General features: G+C 47.0%; 1 protein-coding gene across 1 annotated transcript in view; it reads right to left on the reverse strand.

The window, feature by feature from the left end:
* Window positions 1-24,965, reverse strand: part of LIFR (LIF receptor subunit alpha) — a 36,859-nt gene that overhangs the window by 6,321 nt on the left and 5,573 nt on the right. Inside the window, exons 4-15 of the mRNA XM_040977673.1 lie at window positions 19,053-19,216; window positions 16,660-16,834; window positions 14,438-14,692; window positions 13,609-13,738; window positions 13,050-13,219; window positions 10,724-10,869; window positions 9,597-9,759; window positions 7,592-7,662; window positions 5,667-5,880; window positions 3,023-3,202; window positions 1,046-1,147; window positions 328-495 (exon numbers count right to left, since the gene is read on the reverse strand). Coding sequence (XP_040833607.1) covers window positions 328-495; window positions 1,046-1,147; window positions 3,023-3,202; window positions 5,667-5,880; window positions 7,592-7,662; window positions 9,597-9,759; window positions 10,724-10,869; window positions 13,050-13,219; window positions 13,609-13,738; window positions 14,438-14,692; window positions 16,660-16,834; window positions 19,053-19,216 — 1,938 coding nt within the window. The remainder of the gene's footprint in view (window positions 1-327; window positions 496-1,045; window positions 1,148-3,022; window positions 3,203-5,666; window positions 5,881-7,591; window positions 7,663-9,596; window positions 9,760-10,723; window positions 10,870-13,049; window positions 13,220-13,608; window positions 13,739-14,437; window positions 14,693-16,659; window positions 16,835-19,052; window positions 19,217-24,965) is intronic.

Genomic DNA, 24,965 nt, shown 5'->3' on the forward strand with positions numbered 1-24,965 from the left:
AAGCCCGTCTGTCCGGTCCCCGAGTTTTCTCCTCTAGGCACAGGCACACAAGATGACTTTTTAAAAACTACATTTTAAAAGGCTTGCTAGGGCTCATGCAAGGTTAACCATAGATGGCTTCTGCTCTATGGGATTTCACAAAGACCTCAGAAGCAACTCCTCAAAAGACCACACATGCCGTGGAGCATATTCCACAACCTGAAAGCTCTTACATTCCAACATGACTGTTCCTTTTGCCATTTTTGGACAGTTTTGGCAGGACTCTCTTTGCTCTTTATTTTGTGATGCTTCTAAGAAACACTATTTGCACACTAGCAATTTGCTTACCTGATTCCAAACTCCTCATTTTGGATGTGTCTCTCTCCCCTTTTTCAAAGTAAAATAAATATCCTCTTAAGAAGCCTCTAAGTTCTTCCACAGGAATATCTTCCCATTTTACTAATATTGAGTCTGCAGAAGTATCCTCCACGGTAAAATTTGGTGCAACGATGGGAGCTGTGAAGGACAAGGCCAACGGCTCAAGGAGAGCTGACAGACGCAGACGGGGTCACTGCACAATTTCTGGGCTCTACGAAGAGCTTAAGTGAGAATCAAAAATGTTATCCCCTATCTAGTCATAAGCCTTCAGCCATACTACCTCATGCTCTTTGGCAGTGAAACTAATTCACAGAACTGGAAAAGCATCTCCAGGCGCGAAGGTAGAAGTTCAAAGCGTTAGCCCAAAGCCCACGTCTGGGAAGGCCGCCTACCCGTGGGGCGTAGTGCTTCACCGTGCTTTCCCTCTTCACTGACAGTCCCAAATAAGCAGTTATTTTAAACACATTTAAAGGGAACTGAAATATTCTTGACATTTGAGTCATGACTATTTTCTCTAACAGTAGAATATCCATTAGCCAAATTAACAAATACATAATTTTAAACTTATCATGCAAATTACTTTGCCTTGCTAGAACCAGACCTCTGAAACATGCGTATAGAATTGAATCTTGAAGTTACTGACTTACAATTTTTCATGTTACCTTGAACTCGAAAAAAAAAAACTTACCTAATTCTTCTACATATCCGATTATTGAACGTAATAACTGGTATCCTTGATTTTTGCATCCATACAGGAAAAAATTATATCTCACACCTGGCCGAAATTGATCTATAAGATGAACACAGTGAATTTCATTAATGTACAGTATACTACAATATCTGCTTTAGAAATAAATATTTTTAGCTTTCTCAGCAACTTCCAAAATTAACTAAATGGGTTTTTAAAAAATTACAACTGTGTGTCTGGGGCCTTGACGCTCCGGCCGTGACAACCTCCTCCTGCACTGGGTGTCGGGCTGCATCACCAACCGTGGGCCCCGGCGCAGAGAGGAGGGCAGAGCTGGGCAAGGGGCGAAGCCATTCTCATGTGGCTGCAGCATCACCTCTCCACTCACGGGCCCGTGGACTACAACAGACCATCAACCTCTAACCAAAGAAAAGCTGCAAAAACTTGTCTCAATTTTAACTTTTCTCCCAGTTATGTTTTTTTCTTACACATTTGCTATGTGCTAGCAAAGTACTAAGTAAATATTAAGAAAAATTTCAAACTATGCCAAGGGCATAAAAGGCAGCAAAGGGCTGAAGGGGCGCAGGGCTACATGAGCCTCATCTGTCTCCTGTGTGCCACGCTGCTTTGGGGCCCAGCAGCCAGGAACAACAAATGCAGCACCTCGGGAGGCTTCGAGTAGCTGCAAATTTGAATTCTGGTGCTGTGACACACCGGTTTTGTGACTCTGGGAAAGTTGCCAAACTTTCCTGCACTTGGGTTTCCTCTCCGTGTCTGCGCTGGCACAGAGCATTCTCCTTCAGTCACGACACGGCCTGCTCCCCTTGTGCCCCTGCGTCTCAGCCATAACCTGCATCTCTGGCTACACCACCGATGGCCCTCTGCCCTTCCCCGGTGTGGGTGAGAACAGGCTGGAGCTGCACAAGGCTCAGCCAGCACCAGGCGAGGGGAGGAGGCAGGAAGGCACCTGGATTAGTGAGGAGCGCTGGGGTAACACAGAAAGGGACGACTCCCGGCTTTGCCCAGTCACCTCTGTACTCGGTGCAGCCCTGGTCGGTCACCTGAGCCCACACATGCTGAGCCAATGAATGGCACTGGCCCTCACAGCACCTGGCAGGTGCAAAGAGCATCCTGGGTGAGATGCGATCAGCAGGCTGCTTGCTGTCCTCTGCCTCACTGCCCACCTCTCTATGTCGGGGTCGGAAGTTGGTGAACCAGCCCCGTGCCCAGTGCAAGCGGAAGTTGTGGGTGGAGCCTAAGGCATAAAGGCCCTGGATACCTTGTTCTCTTCAAGGAGCGGGTGGTGGTGGCAGGGAAGGACTCGGGAAGCATCACTACTCCTCTGCTTGCAAACATGAGGCAGGTGCGTCCACAGGCTGAGTGAGGAGCCCTCAGTGGCCGAGCCCTGGCAAGGCCAGCCTGCCCCGTCCTCAGCGGTAACAGCTACGGATCATTGATGCTCAAGTCTCTCCCTGGGTCAAGGAAGGGCTGTGTGCAATCGTGAGGTTTTTCTCAGGAGCACCCCATCTCCGCTCCATCTCTGCTGCGTCTTACCACTCCTGAACTGCCCACTGGCACAGGTGCACCATGCTGTCTAAAGTGTTTGCCATCTTTTCCTGATTACCACTAATAATGTTCCTAGATGAAATCTCTTTCCTTCTGGTTGCATCTTGGTGTGAATTCCTTGACAGGCAGTGACTAGAACAAGGGATTAGAGTCCTTCCACAGCCTATGCTGCCACACAGGCACCCAGCCGGGAGGGACGGGGAGAGGGAGGGAGGGAGAGAGAGAGGGGGAGAGAGAGAGGGAGAGAGAGAGGGGGAGAGAGGGGCGGGGGGAGAGAGAGAGAGAGAGAGAGAGAGAGAGAGAGAGAGAGAGAGAGAGAGTGTGTGTGTGTGTGTGTGTGTGTGTGTGTGTGTGTGTGTGTGTAAGGGGTGGCAGTGGGGCGTAGCCTTTGAAAACTCTAATCCAGCTCACCAGATTCAATCACGGTCTCGTTGCTGGTGGAAGGCACTTTCTTCCAGTCCATGAGGCAAGGCTGAGAGCGGGAGGAGTTGCACCACTTGATGACATAGTCGCACGTCACATTGGGGTCCTGGCGCCATGTGAGGAAAATCCTCCTGCCCATCCCAACAGCCTGCTCAACTTGGAGATTGTCTTCAACAAGAAGGAAGGATATGTTACCGGCGTTAGAAACCACCACAAGTGGCACAGCTCACACAAACGGGCTAGAACGACAGAGCGCTCACTACGCGGCAGCGAGATCGAGCTCATGCTCTGTCCCCTGGATCTGAGGACACTGAAAGAGCAGCGAATGTGTCCTTTTCATCTATTTCAAAACACAAACTGATGGAACCCTGCCAAATCCATTTTTAAAAAACCAACCCACAGAAACATTTAGCAAGGTTCTGAAATATGGCTCTGTTGTTTTATATTAACATACAGCACTTGTTCACAGAGCTTAAGGAGTATCTGGGATCAGGCAGTGACAACTGTGTCCAGGATAGGGAGATTGGGTGCCGGGGCACCAGAGGGGACGTGACCACACGGGTGGGGGGATTGGGGGCCACCGGAGCACGTGTGACCCTCTCCTTCGTCACTGTTGCATCTGTGAGGGCCACAACAGCAGGCTTGTGTCTGGAACCCCGGCTCCTGGCAGAGCAGGTGGCATGGGCACATGGTAAGCTTGCACACACCAGCCTCTTTCAGGGAAGCCGTGGGAGAGCAGAATGGGAAGGGGAGCTCAGGCAGGTGGCAGCTCCAGAAGCGGCTGCCCCAGTGGGCAGAGGGACAGCCAGCCTGGTGATGTGGGATACGGTGGGGTGTGCCACGAACGTGGGGAAAACAGCTGCCCAGTGCAGGGCTAGGAGAGGCAGAACCTGCTGCCCCATCCCGCCAGACTGCTGGGCTGCCAAGCACTGCCCACGGCCCCCCGAGCCTGCGGCCCGGCCCCTGCAGTGAAGCGGCTGAGGGTGCCCACCAGGGCGAGGGCAATGGCCCACAGTCACTGGGAAGAAGCAGCAACCGCTGAGACTGGTTTATATTTAAGGGTTCAGTAAAAAGTCACAGAAAGGGTTTTTTTTTTTTAAACAAAATTTGCATTCATAAAGCAACTGCTACTGAACACGACAACAATCTGGCAGAGCACACTGAAGACTCTAGACAGAAAACAGCATCTTGGCCGAAGCGGATGAAAAAGCCACAGTGCAAACAGGCGCCAAGGCCGCGGAGCCTCGGATGGGAGCAGCGCTGAGGAACGCCACGGTCCTGGGCCACCAGGGGCTGGATGCTGCCGACTAGGGGCCCCGCGGGGGGCTCTGGGAGTGATCCCCTCAGAGCGACACACAGAAAAGGGAGGCTGGTGGTTCTTGAATTGTGGGACAGACACTGGGTGCACCAGTTAACTGTCCACTCAGGACGCAGGCACCCCACTTGGAGTACCCGGGTTCTACTCCTGATCCCGGGGGTGGCAGATGATGGCTCAAGGTCACATGTCCTTGCCACCTGTGTGGGGCAGCTGGACTGAGTTCCCAGATTGTGGCTTTGGCCCAGCCCACAGACACCTGGGGAATGAGCCGGCAGACGGGAGTTCTTGGTCTCTTCCTTTCTGATATGATAAATGAGTAGCACATACAGCTACTGCCTAGCACTGGGGCAGCAGCGAGACGCATCATCGCGTCAGATTAGTTTCCCATGCATGCTCACTGTTGTTTTTTTTTTTTTTCTGGCCAGACCATTAGTACGCCTTGCTCAACCCCCGCTCCTGACACCTGCCAAACCACTTCCCCCAGGGCCTCTCTGCCAGGAACTGCCATGTGGGTTCTGGGCAGCGCTCCATGACTCTGAAATGGATGGCGCTTGGCCCATTCCTTCCTCTGGATGCTCCAACAGCCATCTCTAGTAGAACAATGAGCCAGCACAAAGAAAAGCAATGAGAAGCTGGCATAGACAAGAGCTGCAAAGGTATTCAGAGGACTCAGGCAGGACTACTCCTCCCCCCGAGGGATGGATGGCACAGGAAGCTACACCCTAACAGGGCTGGGACAGCCGAGTGGGAGCAGGCAATGAAAGCACAGGTGACTGAGAGGTGGCTGCGGCCCACAGGCTGCACGGCATCCCGGCGGAAGCACAGGGAAGGGCCCAGTTCTGGTGCACCGCAGAACTCAGAGGCTCTTACGTTATACCGGGACTTGTTCAAAGCTGAGACTCAAGTTCTCCTTTATTCTCTGAGGAGACACGGTGACCAACAAAGAATTCTTATTAATGCAGAATTTTCTATCAACAAAACTGCCAAATCAAATGATTTTCTTTCCTGCTTGAGAGCTGGCAACAGACTGGCAGACATGGCACAAATTCGCATAGCCTTGAAGAGTATTCCAAAATGGTATTTGAACAAAGATATTCCTTCGCAGAAGTTACTCCCCAGCACTCGGTGACAAGTGCTTGCCTTCAATAGCCCTGTGCCCAGTGCGCAGTCTGCCAGTCGCTGAGTACTGCACGTTCGGCTCCTTGTCCCACCCCACACGGGTCTGCAGCAGAGCACACGGGAACGAGAGCAGATCGGAAGAGCACATGACACCACCGGCTTTCACTCCCCGCACTAATGGCCGCAGGCACTCACCATGCGGGAGTTCCATGCTGGCTATTCGGGAAGGCGGGGACGAGCCCACAGAATTCCTGGCCACCACACTGATGATGTAGTCGTGTCTGCCAAGCTGCATTTCTGCTTTGTGCTGGGGGTCAGGGATCTCTGAGAGGGACTGGGTTTCTTCCTCGGACGAACAGGATACGTTATAGGAGAGTATTTTCCCATTAGCTTCATTAATGGGCAAAGGCTATCAAAAGCAGAAAAATAAACAGTCTTATAACAAAGGTGCAAAAAGAGACTGCAAAGCTGGGCAAAGCTATTCCACCCGCCGGAACGAGCCATTCCCAGGGACGAGGCGAGTGCTGAGGCAGCGAAGTCGCCGGCAGTGGGAAACACGGACTTTCTAAAAACCCCCGGGGGCCGGGGGGTGACACTGAACATATGCTTGCTACAAGAGCGCAAAGAAATTCAAGACTGAAAGGCAAACTGTTTCTCTCCAGCTTCAAAAACAAAATTTTGGAAGATTCATATATATCTTTAAAAAGACGCACTTGTTTATTTGAAAGTGAGAGAGAGGAGACGACCCCAGGAGGCCACGAGAGCTTCACCTGGGACTTCCATGTTCCTCTGACTTCCTGCACATGTTAGCAGGAAGCGAACAGGTGGGCTGGAAGTGGAGCAGACTAGACAGGACCCAGGACCCAAACGGGATGCTGGCTGCCATAATGCCGGCCCCAAAGCAAATTTGTCAAAAATGGTCAGAAGCATTGCTCTGCTTCACCATAACCACGCAAAGCAAATCACATAACTGTGGTATTTTTTTTTTCCCAGAAAAGATTTAGTAATGGCCTTTAAGTAGTATATATCCATTAATGAAAAGCAGGAAATATACAAAATTTTGAAAGAAAATGAGTAAAAATCTCCCATATTATCACTTCTGAAATACTTCTGCATTTTGATATTTCTTTCAACCTTCCTGGTTGGGGGGTAGATTTTTTTTTTAAAGATTTATTTATTTCAAAGGCAGAGTTATGGAGTGTGGGTGAGGGGGCACAGATGGGGGCAATGGCCTGGGCATGGGCTCCTGAAGCCACGGGCCTCACCTGGGTCTCCCAAGTGGCTGCAGGGGCTCAAGCACTGGGTTATTCTCTGAGGTTTTCCCAGACCAGTAGCAGGGAGCTGGATCACAAGTGGAGGAGCTAGGCTGAACTGGCGGCCATATGGGATGCCAGCGTCACAGGCAGCTAACGGCTTAACCCGCTATACACTGCCGGCCCCAGATTTTCTTTTAACATTAGCTTAATACACAACACAATTTCTTCTCATTTTTCTTGTAATTGTATCTGGTGACATAAACATTTTAGTGGCCTCATATTTCACAGACATTTTATGAGTATTCCATAAATAAATGAAATCTAAGTTGTACTCATTTTTTTCACAATACTAAAAGAATTCTGGTGGACCTGTGCCCATTTTTTTCTTGTTCATAATAACTGGGATCAATTCCTTAATATGGATTTTCCCAAGTGAATTCACTGGATAAAAGGAAATGAGTCTTCAAACAGACAGCTAAACTGCTTTTTTAAGACAATTAACCCCAATTTATATGACACTGTGTGAGACCCAATGATCCATTCCTAGAAGAAAAACTGTAGAATGTTGGCACTCTCTGGTAGTGGATTTCTGACTGGGCTTCAACAGGGAGGGAGAGGAAGTCCTCTGGTCTTTTATAGGCCTCATAAAATCAGATGCACGAACGTGGAGACAGACGAGCCTCATTACAATGACAGAATCGGCAGCAGTGCAGTGGAATGCGGGGATTTTAGGAGCCAGGCAACATTTTCAACAACACCGCACCACAACCTGAGCCAGTCTGGGCAATCCCTGCCCCTTGGTGCTCCAAACCCCCACGCAACGTCACCAGTTCAGCGTAACACAAGGAAAAGTGAGGTACCTACCTTCCAATAGATGATCAGATTCTTTCCATCAGAACTCCACTCTCTCCAAGTGTCTGGCCCCTTTGAAGGAACTAGGAAGGAGATGTGAAAGTTTTGGGAGACGCAGATGACATGCACGCCAATAGAACACTCAACAGAGTTGGTGGTGCCCGACCCCTCCTTCCTAGGGTACCTGAAGCCACTCAGGGGCGTCTACTTGGAAAATGAGGCCACAGGAGAGCTAAGTTCCCACGCCCTGCACACGTGCTGCTCCTGGGACAGTTGAGCACTCTTGTGGCCCTCCGATTGGTCCCCCGCTGCCTGTCCCCCATCCTGTCTGCTCGGAGTCATATGTGCTCTGCTCTCACTCTGGCACCCAACTGTTTCTCTGACACGCCAAAAAGATCTCAGGCTCATGGCACTCACTACCTGTGCCCTCCCCATGCTCTCCTCCCCTGGGTCCACCGCCTTGGTATCAGCTGAAACCCCACCTCGGTGATACACTCCTGCCTGGATGCCCTGTTGAAACCTGCAGTTCCTTTCACCTGATTACCCAGACTTCATTCCCATGCCCCCTTCCTGGGGTTTATTTTCCCCCATGGCATCACCACCTGACATGCTGTAGTGTATGTATTTCTTATGCATATACTCACATATCTTACTTAGAAACAACTGACTTATGCATCACCCTGTGCTCTATAGACGTCATAAGGCAGAGAGCTCTGTTTTATTCATTGCTGTATCTCTGGTGACCAGAACAATTCCTCACACACAGTGAGTGCTTATGAGAACCATTTATTCATGCAATAATGCTGTCCTCTCAGTGAGGCGTAAATAAGACAGCTCTGGGCAGCCACAGCTCATTCACAGAGCCAGGGTTTCCGTAGCAGCCAGTCTCCACAACAGCTACTGATCCTGCACCTGCGCCTTTCCATGCTCCCCTCTCAGAACCAGCGCTGCCCTAGGTGGCCAGAGGCATGCAGCTGACAGGACGGTCATGCCACTTCCAATTTCACATCATAAAAGGCGCTACGGAGTTCCCCTAGCTCACCCTAACTGAACACATCCCAAGGATATGGGAACAAGCTATGGAGAGGACCATGCGGGGAGATGTCAAGGCCTCCTGCTGAGCCAAGTGAACCCCATCCAGGTGGGATCCTCCAGGCCCCACCCATATCCTGTCTGCAGCCTCAGGGGACTCCCAGGCAGCACCCACCAGTTGACCCATACACACTGCGAGATCGCAGAAGCTGGCTGTTTTGAGCCACTACACTGGAGGAGAAAATGCCACATAGCAACAGGAAATCGATACTACATCCCATCCCTGGTTGCCATGCACTGGTTTCACTTTTGATGCTACAAATAATTCTTATAGATATCAAAAAGTTCCTCATGTCTATTCTTCACACAGAAAAACAAAAGCTGCATTACCACTTTTCCTTTGTAATTGTGGGGCGAGAAGTTTTACATTTACTGCACTACATAGTACAAGTAAGGGTTTTGCTGTAACGGCTCCTAAAGCTTAGACTACCCTTTCAAATGATCATCCTAACTAAGCCAGCTGTCTGTCGTCACACCACAATGCTGGAGCTCACAGCATTTCTGACCTCTAGACTGCAAATAAAAATTCTAACAAGCCTTTTTCTGTTACTAATTACTTCCAAAAACAAAAACTACAGGCAATCTAAATAGGAGGCTTCACTGAAATCCCAGAAGAAAGAAGGAGTGGGAGGGTCACCCTCTAATGTCGCCATGGTTTCAAGTCTGAGTTCCCAAGCACTCTGCAGTGCTGTCACACATTTTAGACAAGGGTTTGCGGTCCCTTCCCAGAGCTTGTGTCACATGTTTTTTTGTAGCATCACAGAACTTTAAAACTCATTTAAAATGTCAGCATGGTATTTGCAGATATTCCTAAATTCACCTGAGCACCCATCAACTAGGCATTGCCAACACATTTTCTTTAAAGAAAAGTTGTAAAACTTCAGGATACAGTGTACAATGGGCCATAAATCCTTTGGCAACTTACTGGCTTCAGTGGTTAAATGCTGTTTTTCATTGCTCCATTTGCTCCATTTCCAGAAAGTTTCAGTAGAACAACGGATCCAAAAAGAATATATTGTATATGGATTTAACTTGTCCACAATAATGAGGTAATTTGAGTTTTCTACTCCTCTGATTTTGACATTCCGCTATTAGAAAACAGACATGCATATGCATATGAGCGTATATCATGAATGGTGAATACTTACATATGCACACGTGCATTCTTGGTCAGAAAGTCTCTTACGTTTGCATCATAAATTAACCAGACATCCATACAAGTTTGCAGTTGTAATAACAAAAATACTTCAACCACTGTAGTATTTTAGCTTACACATAAATGCCTAGTTGTGAAATAATTTATCAACCCCTGAAGATGTTGAGGGTTAGACAGCTGTATCAGCCCCTCAGAGGAGGCCTTCGTTTTTATGTCTCCTTGTTAAAATGTCAATTCGAACCTCTAGCTCTTTGGTGCTAAATGAGAAGCAAATGGTCAACAAATGATCACTTCAACTAATCCAACAAAATTTTTAAAAAGCAATTCTAAACAAAATAGCAAATCTACATTTTCTCAGGAAAACCTGAGCTCCCAATAGCTTATGACAAAATAGTCTTTCAAACTGTTTTTTCAATTTTGACCAACTTGCTAGAAATCGGTACATTTCCAAATGAATATTTAAGTACAATATAATTTATTTTGGATATACCACAGATTACAATATGGTGTTGTTAAAGTTAACCTAAATATTTTAAATGTATTAAAAAGTCATGTTTTGACTTCTAATTACCAAGCAGAAGAACTGGCTCCCATTGCTGCACTTCGCAGTTTTAAAGATCACTCTACTACCTGGTGCCAACTGGTCCATTAAGTGATGCTGAAGGTTACAGAAAAGACTGCTCCTTCAGTCACAAATTTATCATGCACCAGCGAAGTGTCAGGTACTGCACCGGACCTGAAGACCTTCTGCACAGAGTCAAACTTACCCATCTACAACACTCAATACACTGGATGTAATGCTGTTACTACACTGAGAGCTCATGCTTAACATTTATTGAAAACCAAGTGTTACATAAAACAGGTACAAAAGAACTTTGCAGAAGAATCACACTCACCAATTCTTGTACTGAGTTGGGTTTGTTAATTTTGATTTGACATAACAGATTGATTTTTGCAAAGTTGCCAGGCAATCGCCAAGTAAGCCTGACAGCTGTGGAGTTCACATCCTTCACTCTGAATGAAGTAGGCGTGTGAGGATGTACTGCAAATACAATTGTTCAAAGATTAATCACTTTAAATATTTACTTGCAGGCCAAAAGCTGTCATCTAATATGATAAACCAGAATGAAAGAAAATAAAGACTGGAGAAAACCGGAGTGCAGACCTGTCCAATCTTTACAGAATCCAAGTTTTTACTGGCAGTATTGCACCCACAGTTCATGCGAACAAACCAGGCTCCCGGTCCTTGTGTGCTGTTGGGAGCACTGAAAGGGAGCAAGGTCACTGCCTCTGTGTCTAAGGAACTTCCAGCGCACTTAGGGAACACCGGGCGGAACAGGAGCCAGATGAAGTGTGTGCTGTTGTGAAGGTATGGTGCAGACATTCTACACTGAATGCATTCAAACTTCAGCACGGTGGCAGGTGTCTGCACAATGACAATGGAACTTAGGACAAACTTAGATTAAACTAAGTACCACAGATGTACAAAGTACTTTAGATTAGGAACTAACAGATAGACACACACACACACACACACCAGATCACTCAAGTACAAAAGCCAGCTGTCTAACCTGAAGGAAAAACCATCGGGAAATAACAAAGATGACGGGAAGCATTAATTGATGAAACTGACTTTTAGTTATAATTAGAGCAACCAGATCATTCAGTTATCACTTGATAGGCTGGATGATGAAGCCCAGGAAAGTCGGCCTTTTCTCCCCTTAACTGTGAGTCTCAACAACAGGTGGAGAAGGATCAGTGTTGTGGGATAGCAAGCAAAGCCACCACCACTAGGGACCCCAACATCCCATATGGATGCTGGTTCCTGTCCTGGCTGCTCCACTGCCAACCCAGCTCCTGGCTAACGGCCTGAGAAAGGGCACCAGAAGATGGCTCAGCTGTATGGGCCCCTGCCACCCAAGTGGCAGACTTGGATGATGATCCTGACATCAGCTTGGTAAAGTCCTGGCCACTGCAACCATTTGGAGAGTAAGCCAAAGGATGGAAGATCTCTCTCCTCTCACCCCTCTCCCTGTGGGTGGGGAACCAGGTGGTGCACATTCAGCCCACAGGCCACACAAGGCCTACAAAACCATTCGGTTCAGGCGGGACATGAAACCCAATTCAGCTACAGCAGGCTAATTTTCAAGCTGATTTTTGGCATGGCTAGCAAGTGATGTTACAAATATACAAAACAGCCTTTGGTAGAAAGAAGCCCGCCCACTCCAACCTCAGAGAAGACTGCAGTGCCATTTCCCTGTGGGCTGCAGAGCCAGGCATGGGGCTGGCACCCACGCAGTCACCTGCGGCCCTGTGTGAGTGAAGGCTGAAAAGCTCAACATCTTACTGCTTTAAGACATTTAGTAACAAGGTTGATGGAAAGAATCAGAATCAGTAATAAAAAGGAAGAGACTATTCAAATGATGACTTGAATGGTTTTGCAGAGCCTTATTCCTAAAAATGCCAACCTCTAATTGTTGCCTATTATCCCACTTCCTTAGTACAGTGTTCTCAAAAAGACAAAGCAACAGTGACAAGGAAAAGTTACTTGCAGTCAATGGACGTGTGTGTGTGTGTGTGTGTGTGTGTGTGTGTACACACACACAGGTGCACAAGCAAGCACAGAGAGGACAACATGAGGAGGTTCCTAGGAGGTGCCGGGGCAGGTGCAAGTCTGGGCTGTGATGCGGGGTTACAGAGCCTGTGTGTGCGGTATCCTGCCTAACACTACGTGCATATGCACACACACAAACCCAGCAGGGCCACGCGTCTGGTGCAGCGGCCTGGCTAGCAGTACTGTACCAGCGTGCGTTTCCTGGTATTTCTGCTTCTGATTTGTATTCACGTTACATAAAATGTCCCCGACAGGGAAAGCAGGGCAATGGCTGATGAGGCTCTAAGTTATCATTTCTGCAACTACCAGGGTGTCTGCAATTATTTCAACAAGCGTGAAAATGTTACAAATGGGCCACAAACACTGCAGAAATCAAACACCAGTAGTGAGATAAAACCACTTACTGTTTCCAGGTAAAATGACTGATTCAAATTTGCATTTAAGCTTTTTAAAATGTTAAAACTTGAAATTACGCACTTCAAAGCTTTTAAAATAAGATTCATGGAACTAATAGTAACTGTACAGAAAGCAATCAACAAAAAGTAATTCCTGAGGTCGTGCTGCCTCATTCCCGGGGCGTCTGGAAGACGCTGGTTCCGCAGCCTTACCTCTCTCGGTGATGTTAACGGAGAGCGCCGTCTCTGACCGCCCCAGCGGGTTGCGAGCCTTCAAGGTGAAGTTGTAGATCTCCTGACTTGGAACCACTTGAAATAACAACTGATAGCTTTCATTTATAGGCGCGTCAACTCTTTTAAATCTGACATACTTTCCTGAAAAACTGAATTAAAAGGAAAATAATTTCAAAATGACAGGAGATTAAACTATAGCAGGAAAAAGTGAGTGGGCAGAGTTGTAATAATTAGTCTTTGTACAAAGTTTGTATTTCTGATGACTGATGTGTGACATCCTCAGACAAGAAAATGCGTGTAATTCAGAAGGCAGAGAACGCTGTCACAGGTCGCCCAGCCAGACGCAGATGGCTGGCACCCTGCACGGCTGGGAAGAGGAAGCACATGGCCCAGCGTGGCCGCACACAGGACCGGCAGCATGTCCGATGTTATATACTGTAATTCAGTGTTTTGTATCTTTCTCCTAGAAATAGACTAGACGTCCCTGTCATTCAGCATGTGCCTCCTGTGCCTGATTCCAGCTGCCCGGCTCCCGTACCTTTCAGACAAGGTGTAGCTGGTGTTCCGCGGGCCCACCAGTGACGTCGCTCTCCCCGGGCTCCAGGTGCACGTGATCTCCCGTAGGTCGTGTGTCTCACAGCTCAGTTTCTGAGGGACGTCGGGTGGATCTGACGGGGAAAGGAAAACGATGGGGCCAGGATTACAGGCATTCTCCCTCATAGCATTACCACCGGCAATGTTCCTCAACACAAGATGTAGCACACCACGTGTTTTACTTTGGAACCACGCCAGGCTTGTCAAACTTTCAAGCGTGTTTCATCAGAGGCCCCACGGCGTCAGAACTGAGGAATTACAACAAACTGGAAAGTGACTCGCAGCTCCTATGGCAACCTCCGACAGGATTTTCAAAGACCCACTGCCCTTACATTTGTTATTTAAAAGGTGAAGATCCACTGTGCTATTCAGAGATTTTGTGTAAAATCATTACAATTCTCTCATTACTGAAGAAGGCGTATCTTATTTAGGTGAGAAACCAATCTGCACAATTCCCAAAACACTCTGGATGAAGGAATGTTAGACTAACTAGCACTGATCCGACAAACGCCTTTAAGTGAGCATTTAAACATTAGCAGCTGGAGTTTCGAAACCTTCACCAAATTCACAGAAGTTACACAGAGGTAGGTGGAAAACAAGCTTCACAGTCATGTCACAGCATGCAGAAGTGGGAGGCCTTTGCCTATCACTATATATGTGACAGAACAAAGAACTAAGAAAGAAACAGAACTAACTACCAGAACCAATGAATGACATTCTCACGGAGGACAAACAGGTTAACAGGAACCCTCTCTTGAAGACTCTATACTTACATCCTGCAAAAATCACGGTTCCAAATATGTTATCTTCTGTTGTGAAGACCACGTTAGTTCCACTGTTTGCAGAAGCAGAAATATTATGGATCCTGATAGCAACGTTTTCTCCATCAAGATGAATCAGGGGACAAATTGTTTGGCCGATCTGTGCTGACAACACTTTTTCTTTACTTACACAACAAAACGTTACATCTGAGCCTATTAGTACCACTCTGTCTTGAGGGAAAACCTTGGTGGGGGAATCAGAAATCCCTGGAAAGAACAGAAGGCATCATAAATATTTCAGTCTTTCATGTAAAACAGCCTCCACAGACAGAATTTCTCATAACATTCTTTAAAAAAAAAAAACAAAAAACGAAAAACCAGCTCAGGAAATGCCCCACACACTGTCAGATACCTCCTAACAAATGGCTCCCCAGGAGATGGAGTATGTCCCCAGGATTTCAAAGCAGTAAATCACACACAAGAAACAGCAGTGTGTGTGTTTCCACCTGTTTGTGAAGGAGTGATGGCGGGGGAGCAGAGGTGGATCATGGGCTGCCTTCTAAGGTCACAGGTTAAAGCCTGTGAATTCTCAAGGTTCCAGTTCATGTACTTAAAGACACGTGAAAAATACCCACACTAGTAAAGAATCACTCATTAACTAATTCAATTCCTTCTAATTATTCCTTCTAATTATTTTAGAGAAGATTCCTGACTTTCCATTGGTGTAAACAGATGTTCAAGTACTCCACTACCTCCAAAAGCAATTTTTCTGTACTCCTTACTCTACAGTTTAAAGTCACACCTTCTGCAGTTCCTATCAAAAGCCAATCTTTTCCATTATTTCGATTTTCCTTTCACACATGTACTCTTTTTGCCACCTGGCTTCTTCCAACACTCAGACAGCTCAACTCCATGGCTACTTCTTAGGAACCTTCCCCTTCGATGGGAAGTTGTCTTTTCTAAAATTCCTCCTCTATGGCAAGTTTAGAAACCTTCCTGGGCCGTAACCCTCTGGCTATGGGTCTCTCTTGCACCCCATCCTTAACCATCTATAGTTCTCTTGACTGTCCTTGGCCCCCATACCTCTCTCCACACGTTACGACCTCAGGAGGAAGCAAACACGTCATACACATGTACACGTGGAGGATGCACTAGTCCACACCCGCAGCACAGTTCCTCACCTGGAGGCCCCGTTCCAGCCCCAGCTCCCTCTAAGCCTCACTGCCCAGTCACTGCCACATAAAACAGAAGGCTCCCCTTTCTGCCTGGTGGTTCACAGACTGTCAGTGTCAGCGAACGCGGCCAGCAGCCAGCTGCTTTTGGTTCTACTCCTGTCTTGTCGAACAGTCCCGGCTGATGACTCCAGCTCGCTGCATGTTCTCACCCCTCATCTCACTGCCAGTGTGCCTTCCTTACTGACCCACCTGCTTCCAGTCCATCCTTCCTCTCCTTCACTTCTTACACAGTTATGACAGTGGTCTCCCTAAGGCACTCACCAACTTCTTTCAGGACTTCATTTGACTGTCCATGACTGTCCTGTCCCTGCCCCACACTGCCAACATTCTACCTGTGGCTTTCATTTAATGCACAGATGATGCCTTGTGTGTCAGTGGACTGCCTGGTCTACCAATACCTCTGGCAGCCTCGCAGGTCTGTATTGTGAACCAGAGAGCAAGGCAGATAGGCACAGAGATGTTCTTTGCCAGCTCACTCCCCCAGTGCACGCAGAACCCAGAGCCAGGCCAGGAGCTCAACCTGGGTCTCCCACATGGGTGGCAAGAATCCAATTACTTCAGTCACTGCCTCCCAAGGTGCCCATCAGCTAGAAGCTGCACCAGGGAACACAGCCGGAAGCCAAACCCAGGCACTGCAATGTTGGACTCCAGCACTCCAACTGGATTACCTGCTAGGCCAAATGTTCACCTCTTATAATCATTTTTAAAGTAGATTTTATCTCATCACCATATACATACAATTTTTGGTTATTCTCCAGTGCCCACCACAGTGATTTCCCAACTTGGATATGTACCCAGTTGCTCAGTTCTTCAAAGACAGACTTGTGCAGTCTACCTCAATTACTTAAATCAATGCCTCCTGGCAGGGTGGGCTTGGCAGTGACTGGTGACCCTCAGGCAGCCAACAGCAGCTTAGAAAGCAGAGATTAAATTAAACCATACCTGTAAACAATACTAATTCATTTACCACATACACACAAATGTCTAATACAAACTTACCAGAAACGTTCTTCACTGGGCTCCAATCACTCCACTCTTTGTGACCAGAGAAATGAAGGTCATCAATGTAGCGTCTGATTGTCACAAAGTGAGTGACGCACTCCAACGGCATGTCCGAGGTCCAATTCCAATGATGAAGTTTATCTCTACCACTTAGGGTTGTGTTGTAGGTTGCCTAGAAGTGAACACAAACACAAAACCGAATATCCAAATGCTAGTTTGTTCAGCTTTCATCAAGGACCAGGAAATAGTAAACTATACAATTATCAGCTAAGTTAAAGCTTTGTCCTTTTGTAAAAACACTTGTTTTCTTTAATGCCTAACAGGATTCATTCATGTTCACTACAGAGGTAGGTCCTATTACATATGTATTAGCAGGTAAGATGATGAGGGTCTTCAAAATATTAAATATGGTAAAGGGTGGTGCTTGGCTCAGTGCAAAGGATGCCCACATCCCACAGTGCAGTGCCTGGTTCAAGTCCTGGCTGCTGCACATCCAATCCAGCTTTCTGTCAATGAGCTCTCTGGGAAGCAGCAGGTGTCACCCCAAGTTCTTTCCTGCCACCCATGTGGGAGGCTCAGGTGGGGCCCTGGACTCCTGGTTTTGGGTTGGTTCAGCCCTAGTAGCTTGGAGAAATTTGGAGAGTTCCCTCCGTCTGGTTTCAAATAAAATGAAAATAAAGACTGATTAAAAATATAGTATACAACAAAATGTGACACTGTCTGATATCCTTTTTCATGGTTAAAAAAAAAAATCAGGGGTTTGTATTTCCAAGAATCAAAGTCAAAGAAAGGAGGACAATTTCAGCAAAATTGTTTTCTACATAAGCATCCTGTATTTTAAACTTTATTTTTAAATATACATCTCATAATGACTATAAAGTATTAATCTCAATTGTGAGAAGCAGGCAAGAAAATGCTTCGGGACATTTGGTTAAAGATAATCCACAAACGTGCTTCCCTGTCTCTATTCGCTGCCCTCGAAACCAACGACAAATGATCCCTAGGAAATCCATATCGATGCTCAAGCACAAAAACTCAAGGTTTGAAGAAACACGAAAATTTCAGAAACCTGAAAGCAGGATGGCCAAGCGGAACCCACTCTGACACTCTGGTGTGAAAAGCTAGGATATGACCTGGCTCCTATGACGGAGACATCAAGGAGTTCAGCGATAGCTGTCCCAGGACAGCCTGGAAATGCAAGGTGAAGGACTGCTCAACGCAGAAGATGGCCTTTCCTAAAGCCACATCTTCTACACCCCTTGCTGCTAAGAGACCGCCCATGTTCACCTTGGCAGAAGAATGGAGACTAGGGTCCTGGAAAACTGAAGCCGAACACCTCTGGATTGAACACTCTTCAGAGGAGCTGAGGATGGAGACCACCTTGCAAACCCAGGGGACTGCTGAGATATGGGGGCATCGCTGCCCCTTCCCTACTCAGCTTCTGGGACCCTGGTAGCCAGATTCCCACCACCAAATAAACTTGTCTGGAGCCAGTGAACAGGGCAGAGAACACCTAAAATACATCCCTAACCACCCTCTACAGAAGCCGAAAGGCAACAAGTCCACCGAGCTGAACCATGGTTCCCATCAGATCTTCCCTATTTTTTAAAGAAACTCTCAGTTGAAATAATAGCAACAATTAGGATGACCAAAAACTGTATAAGATTGTAATAAACTGCAATGATGGTTGCTGTTTTAGGAAAAATACAATTACGCTGCTAAAAAGAACAAACAGTAATGACTCTAGGTAGAAAATAACTGTGTTTACTATCTTATCTGAGAATATAATCAGGGAAATAAACTGTAAAATCTGAGATGCTCTTATAATGATGCCTACTCCACATCTATGAGGGAAGATGAATGAAAAGCTAAAGGCAAAATTGCTCTGGACCAGATGTCACACTTGGCGACACTGCTCCTCGGCATCCCTTAGAATAAGAGCATACTACACACAGCTCGTCAGGCAACTAAGCGCTCCCAGGTTCTGAGTATCTGAGAGGGAAAAGCAGGCACTAAACTCAACAACATTATTTCAGGGTCTGATACACTTAGGTCCACAGATTTATATAAATTTTTTTCACCTCCCCATATCCTGGGGAGTTCTCTGTCTCTCAAATGAATAATCTGTTCAAAGGCTGGGCCAGATGCACAAAGAAAAAGAAAATACTGTGTTGAAGTGGCTTATCCTTCCCTTCATTTCCTGAACCTCTAATAAGAGTTGTGCATTACCGTGATACATAATTAACAAGTGATGTTCAAATCACATCTGATTACTCTCTGAATAATTCAAAAGCTCGTTTGACACAGCCTTTCAAATGTTTTTAACAATTATTATTTTTATTATTTTAATGGCATAGGGAAAAAAAATTCCTACGTTTGTTAGAACTTACTAATTTGACGAGCTCCAAACTCTGTTTCCGGAGCACTTTGATCTCCCAGGTGACAGCCGAGCGGTGGGGAGTGACGGAGCCCCTGTCATTCCACTGCAGAGATAATGTGGAGGTTGAGAAATCTGCAGACACATTCAAGATCTCGGGGGGATCTGGAATGAAGGCTTAAAAAAAAAAAAAGGAAAGAGAAAAATTAGTTAAAACAGCCTTTTTCCAGATTAATTTTGAACTATGCCTTTTTAAGGACAATCATGAATTAAAAGTGAATTCTTAAAACAAATGGAAAACAAAAACTCTATTAGGTGGCTCCCAAAAATTAATTAGGCCAACTTGAGAAAATCACTGATCAGACATTCTCTAACACAAACGGCACCGGAGTTCTTACCATACTCTCATGTCATCAGGCTGGGGACCTTCTGGCCGGCTGCAGGCCAGGCCTTACAACAATGGCAAGGACTTTCTCAACCAGTGGGGCCACAGCTCAACAGGCTACTCCTGCACCCTGTGGCACCAGCATCCCATATGGACACTGTTTTTCGTCTTGGCTGCTCCACTTCCCATCCAACTATCTATGAACGGGAAAGCAGTGGGAAGATGGCCAAGATCCTTGGTTCCTTGCACCCAAGTGGGAGATCTGGAGGAAACTGTTTGCTCCAGATCAGCTCAGCTCTAGCAGATCTCAATGATTAAGTCACTGCAGAGATGGTGGAATACAAAAAGTGCTTCAAGAAGGTGCATTTAGCATGCAGCAGACAACTCCATTTACAGGTGAGTTTGACTTGGTGAGAAGGAGATCAACAGGAGAGCCTGGAGAAGTCCTGCCCACAGCGGTAAGGGTATGGGCTAAGATGCCATAGAGAACAGGAAGGACAAAATCTGATGGACAGTTCAGGGAAACAATGCTGTCGAGGAAACGAAGAACTGGCTCAAGGAGAAAGGAGACACACTATTATCTCAGGGTTTCCAGCCAGAAAGCAGCAAGGAAGGCCAAAGGAATCAGGAACTGCTCTGCAGAGCAACCGAGGCGAGCTGTAAGTGACTGCATGTCAAGGGAGGAAGAGGCCAGCAGGGAAAAGGGCTTGTGCAGAGAGCACAGGGACACACAGCAAGCCAATGACCCATGGATGGTCGGAGCGACTCGCTGGGCACAACTGCAGTAAGGCACGGACGTAAAACAGCCCAAGTTCAAGATGCTGCCACTAAAAAGTTATGCCTTCAAGGAGCCAGAGAAACCAGCAAGAGCAGGTGGGGAATGAAGCAGCAGCAGCAAGAAGCAGAGGAGATCCAGGATGAGTGAGGACCAAAGCAAGGGGCTGTTATCTGGGCTCTGGGGAGAGGAGGAGCTGAGAACTGCCCCCGCCAGGACAGAGCAAGAGATGGGGGAAGACTTCTGCGCTGTGCGACCATGCACGCTCAAACATATGGCCGTCTCATGGGGAGAAACGGCTACAGGGACACACAGCAAAGCAGGAAACTGTCCTTGGGCAACTTCAGGTCTCCCTATCCAGAGGGACAGGCAAATTCACGACAATGTGGGGTCAGTGCGAACAAGCAACATCTCATGCTACAAAAGTGGGGAAGAGACGGGGAGGCACTTGTGTGCTTTCTCTTTGGCGACAGCAGAGTGACAGCACCTAAGAAGAAAGCCTGCTTCTGTGGAAGGCATTCGCTGTGCAGCTCAAGGATGAGTTTTTAAGTCACAGTAAGTGCATGTGACTGTGCACGTCGGGCACGTGAACGTGCCACACCAAAAACCATTAGTCTTCAAGCTAAGTTCTTACAACAGATTTAAGTACAATTTGGTCAAGACAGTACTCTCTAGAAGCTTTGCTTATCTGGAAGGGAGAAGACAGGGAATGGCCGTGGGGAGCTGGAGGGGGCAGGGAAGAGAGGAGAGTCTGATGGCCCACCTGCTGGTTCATTCCATATGCCTGCAAGAAACACAGCACAGACGCCTGAAACTCCACCCAGGCCTGCCACGTGAGCGGCAGGAGCCCAAGCACTTGGGTGATCATGCATGAGTGGCAAGATGATCAGAAGCAGAGCTGGGACTCCACTCCAGGCATGCTGCCTCCCAACCGGCAGCATCACGATGCCTGCAACTCAGCATTGAATTTCTACAAAGTGTTTAGTCTGTCCAGCACCCAGAACAGGCAGCCCTCAAGGCTGCACCTTGCAACACAGCTCTACAAGGCAGCAGGGATACGCCATCGGAGTTTTAGGTGGGACACTCGTTACAAAGGAAAAAGTGAGAAACAGCAAGCTGATATGCTGCCAGAAGCATGAAAGGTCAAGGTGCCTGAGGGGGGCCTTCTAAGAACCTGCTGCTGCTTCCAAATGATTCAAGATGTCATGATGCAGAAATTTGAAAACTGCACAATGCCAGAGCACTTTGCTAAAGCAGTATTCATCTGCCCTCCTTGACAAGTCCACATAATGTACATTTTATCTAAATAGCAGTGGATTACTCTTCACAACCCCCTGCTTGGAGGCTTTCCAACCGGCACAGGTACAAGCAGCTGAGCACATGGGCTCCCACGGGAGAGGGGGCTCGGTAGGCCTCCAGGACCACCCCATTCCAGAAGTTACGCTTTTTTTGACCTTCATGGATGCCGGTAGCAGCAGGGCCTGGTGCCAAAGGTATTGGGTAAAGCCCCTCAGGCCGCCTGGGGGTGCACCCTCACAGAGTGTCTTGATTTACAGGGGGATGATGGGATCACACAAGTGGTAGTGAGAGATGACCTGTGGTTTTTATGCTCAGGTTAGGAATTACAATTGAGAGACTTCCATTGTTAAGTTCAAGACATGTGTATGTATGCAAGGGACCGACACCAACGTGGTTTGGAGGGGAGAACAAGAGTGGGAGGAGTGGATCTGATAGCAGATCCTGTGGGGGCAATGTGGGCTCACCCCGTGGAACTGCAATCTTCTGGCTCCTCTTAGAACTGCAGATGGGGTCAGGCCTTGCTGGGGAGCTAAGGGAGAGCCCCAGCTGGGTTGGGGTTCCCACTGGTGAGAACAAGAGTAGGACTGGGGGAAGCAGGTGTTGCTGTACATGGCACCAGCATGGGTGTGCACTGGGAAAGTGGAGCGACAGACTGGGCTTAACTCCAGCCCCCAATGGTACTCATGAGAGCCAGTTTGGGTATAGAACAGGCCAGACTAGGTCTTGACTCATGCTGTGAAAACTGTGTCTGGGCATGGACCAGGTAGCGCTGGGCTACAACAACCAAAGAACCAGAATGGGTGTGGCTGAGCAAAGCCACTGTTCTTGCCAGGACAGGAGGTGGACACAGTCAGCCTGGGCCAACGACCCACTGATGTGCACAAGAACTGTCACTGGGAGGAGACTTGATGGAGAAGCTTGGGAAACTCCTTCACTGGGATGCAGACCCTGCAGGAGAGCACAAGAAGCAAGGCAAGATAGCCCAGACAACACCAGGTTATAGTACCCACCAGCACGCATGTGGGTCAGGTCTGAGGACAGACCAGTCTGGGCGAACACCCACCCAATTTCCCCTAAGCATTGATTCTTCCCACCCTGATCAACCATGTAATCATTATTTGAAAAATAAATAAATACAAGTCCAGCCAACCTTTCAAGCTAATGACACTAAGCCTTCATCACAACTGATTTTTGACAAACCACTGCTCCGTCCTTTTCACGTAGCCATCTGCATTTCTTTTCAACACCGACATTTGAGGATGGTGCTGCAAGCTAGCTTTCTAAGAACACAGAACTCTCTGGCTAGGAAAGGCATTTAGTTAGTGTTTCTGAAGCTAGTGAGGCTTCATCTGTAATTTACATGGTCTCTCTTCCTTAGAATAACAGGAGAGAGGAGCCTTCCCTGGACTTTATTTTATTTATTTTTTTTTAAATAGGACCTACATTATTTATTCTGCCTCACAGTGATCCAAATTTTCAGGTTATTTTAAGAAACTTAGACATTGTAAGTCTTAGGAAGGTTTTTTTTTTTTTTCCATACTTTCCCTTGGTGCACTGAATATTTACAATGTGTGTGTTGATAAAACCTTTGCTTTCTATGTACATTTCTGAAGTTGCCTGCAGATCTAGAGAAAACACAGTTTCTCCTACTTGCTTTTAGGAGCAAATGTTAGCCAGCCTGGCCCCTTTACTGCACAGCGATGGCACCGCAGTACCCCAGGGCTTCCCCCATACATCATCAGGTGCTCCAAGAGGGGCTGATGCCCTGCTAGGGTCTGAAGGCCCACGCCCTCCTAAATTCATTCATTGCACTTGGACCCCGGAGCCACAGTGGGAAGGGCGGGGCCTGTGGGAGGGGCCTGGGCCCAAGTCTGCAGGAGAGGCCTGACTGCCCGGCCCTCTGCACAGGAGCAGTCTCCCCAGCCTCTGCTGAACTGAGGATCCACTGTAAGGAATCAAGAGACTGAGACAGGCACCCACCCTCCCTTTCTGACTCACTGTTATTCTTTAAAACGCTACCTGTAGACCATCTGCTGTATGAAAAACAAGCATCTCCTAATCGCCCCTCACCCAGAGTCTGTCTTGGTTTGCCTTCACTTTTATTTTTTTACTCTAACACTACCATTTTTCAAATAACTTCCCGGACAAGAACTTCCGTTGCCTACTACAACGATCAGGCAACACAAACTGGCACTCTTGACAGATGCCAGGAAATTTTCAGAATTTGCATTAAAATTACATTATATCCTTATACTTTCATCACAAAATTACAAAATAATTCCAGATGGCGGAAAGATTTAAATCAAACATGATAGCAAAATCACAAACACATGAATAACAATGGCAAGAGATTCTATTACACAAAAATGCAAACTAGAGGAATGAAAGTATCACTTTTAAAAACTATAAACCAAAGGAAAAACACTGGCAGCAAATATGACAGTAATCATAATGTGGAGAGCGTGCCTGTGAACTGATGAGGGAAATGCTGAGAAACGCTGCTGCTGAGCGAGGCTTCCGAGTTGTCACAGGAATGAGAAAAAGAAAGGTGACAGTGATACAACTTGGGGCCAACACATTAGAAATGCAAAAATAACAGACGGGTGCTGCCTGGCCTTGATGTAATGTGGGACAGCACGGACACGGACAGGATGTCCACGGAATGTGAAGACAGAAAGGTCTTTGGAGAACTGTTTCACAGTCGTATCTGAGAAAGGGAATGCTTTCAACCTAGATTTTAATTCTGGAAATTTAGTTTAAGTCACTTGAACAAATCCATACACATGCATGTGCAACACATGTTCATTAAAGCACAGGTTATATTAAAAACTGGAAATAAAATCATTATAATAGATTCCTTTAAATAATTCTACAATCATCTGATGGGATACTATCTATCCATTGAGAAAATACATTGGGGCTGGCACCGTGGCAAAGGGCGTTTAGCACCAGCCTGCAGTGGCTGCATCCCATACAAACAGGGCACCAGTTTGTGTCCTGGCTGCTCTACTCGGGCTCCAGTAACCTGCTAAGGCACCTGGGAAAGCAGAGGAAGATGGCCCAAGTACTTGGGGTCCCTACACCTACATGGGAAACCTAGAAGAAGCTCCTGGCTCCTGGTTTCAGCTTTGTGGCCATTTGGGGAGTGAATCTCTTCTCTCTGTTCCCCCTTCTCTTTCTGTAACTCTGCCTTTCAAATGAAAACTTAAAAATTAAATAAAAACAATGTACATTTGCATAGAAATCTGAAAAAACCTATTACATTTTGCAGGTTGTAAAGAACTCTGAACCCTGTAACAAACAGGGAAAATCCACTTAAGGATGAACAGACACAGACCACCTCACACAGACATCCTGTTCATGCAATTAGACAAAGCACCAAGCCAGCTGTCTTGTCTTTCCCTGGCTTCAAAGCCAGTCACCCTTTCAGAACTTGCCATGACATCACTACAATGCCACTCCACGAC

The sequence above is a fragment of the Ochotona curzoniae genome, unplaced genomic scaffold (genome assembly GCF_017591425.1).
Source record: "Ochotona curzoniae isolate NIBS_2020 unplaced genomic scaffold, NIBS_Ocur_1.0 contig_2754, whole genome shotgun sequence".
Lineage (NCBI taxonomy): Eukaryota > Metazoa > Chordata > Mammalia > Lagomorpha > Ochotonidae > Ochotona > Ochotona curzoniae.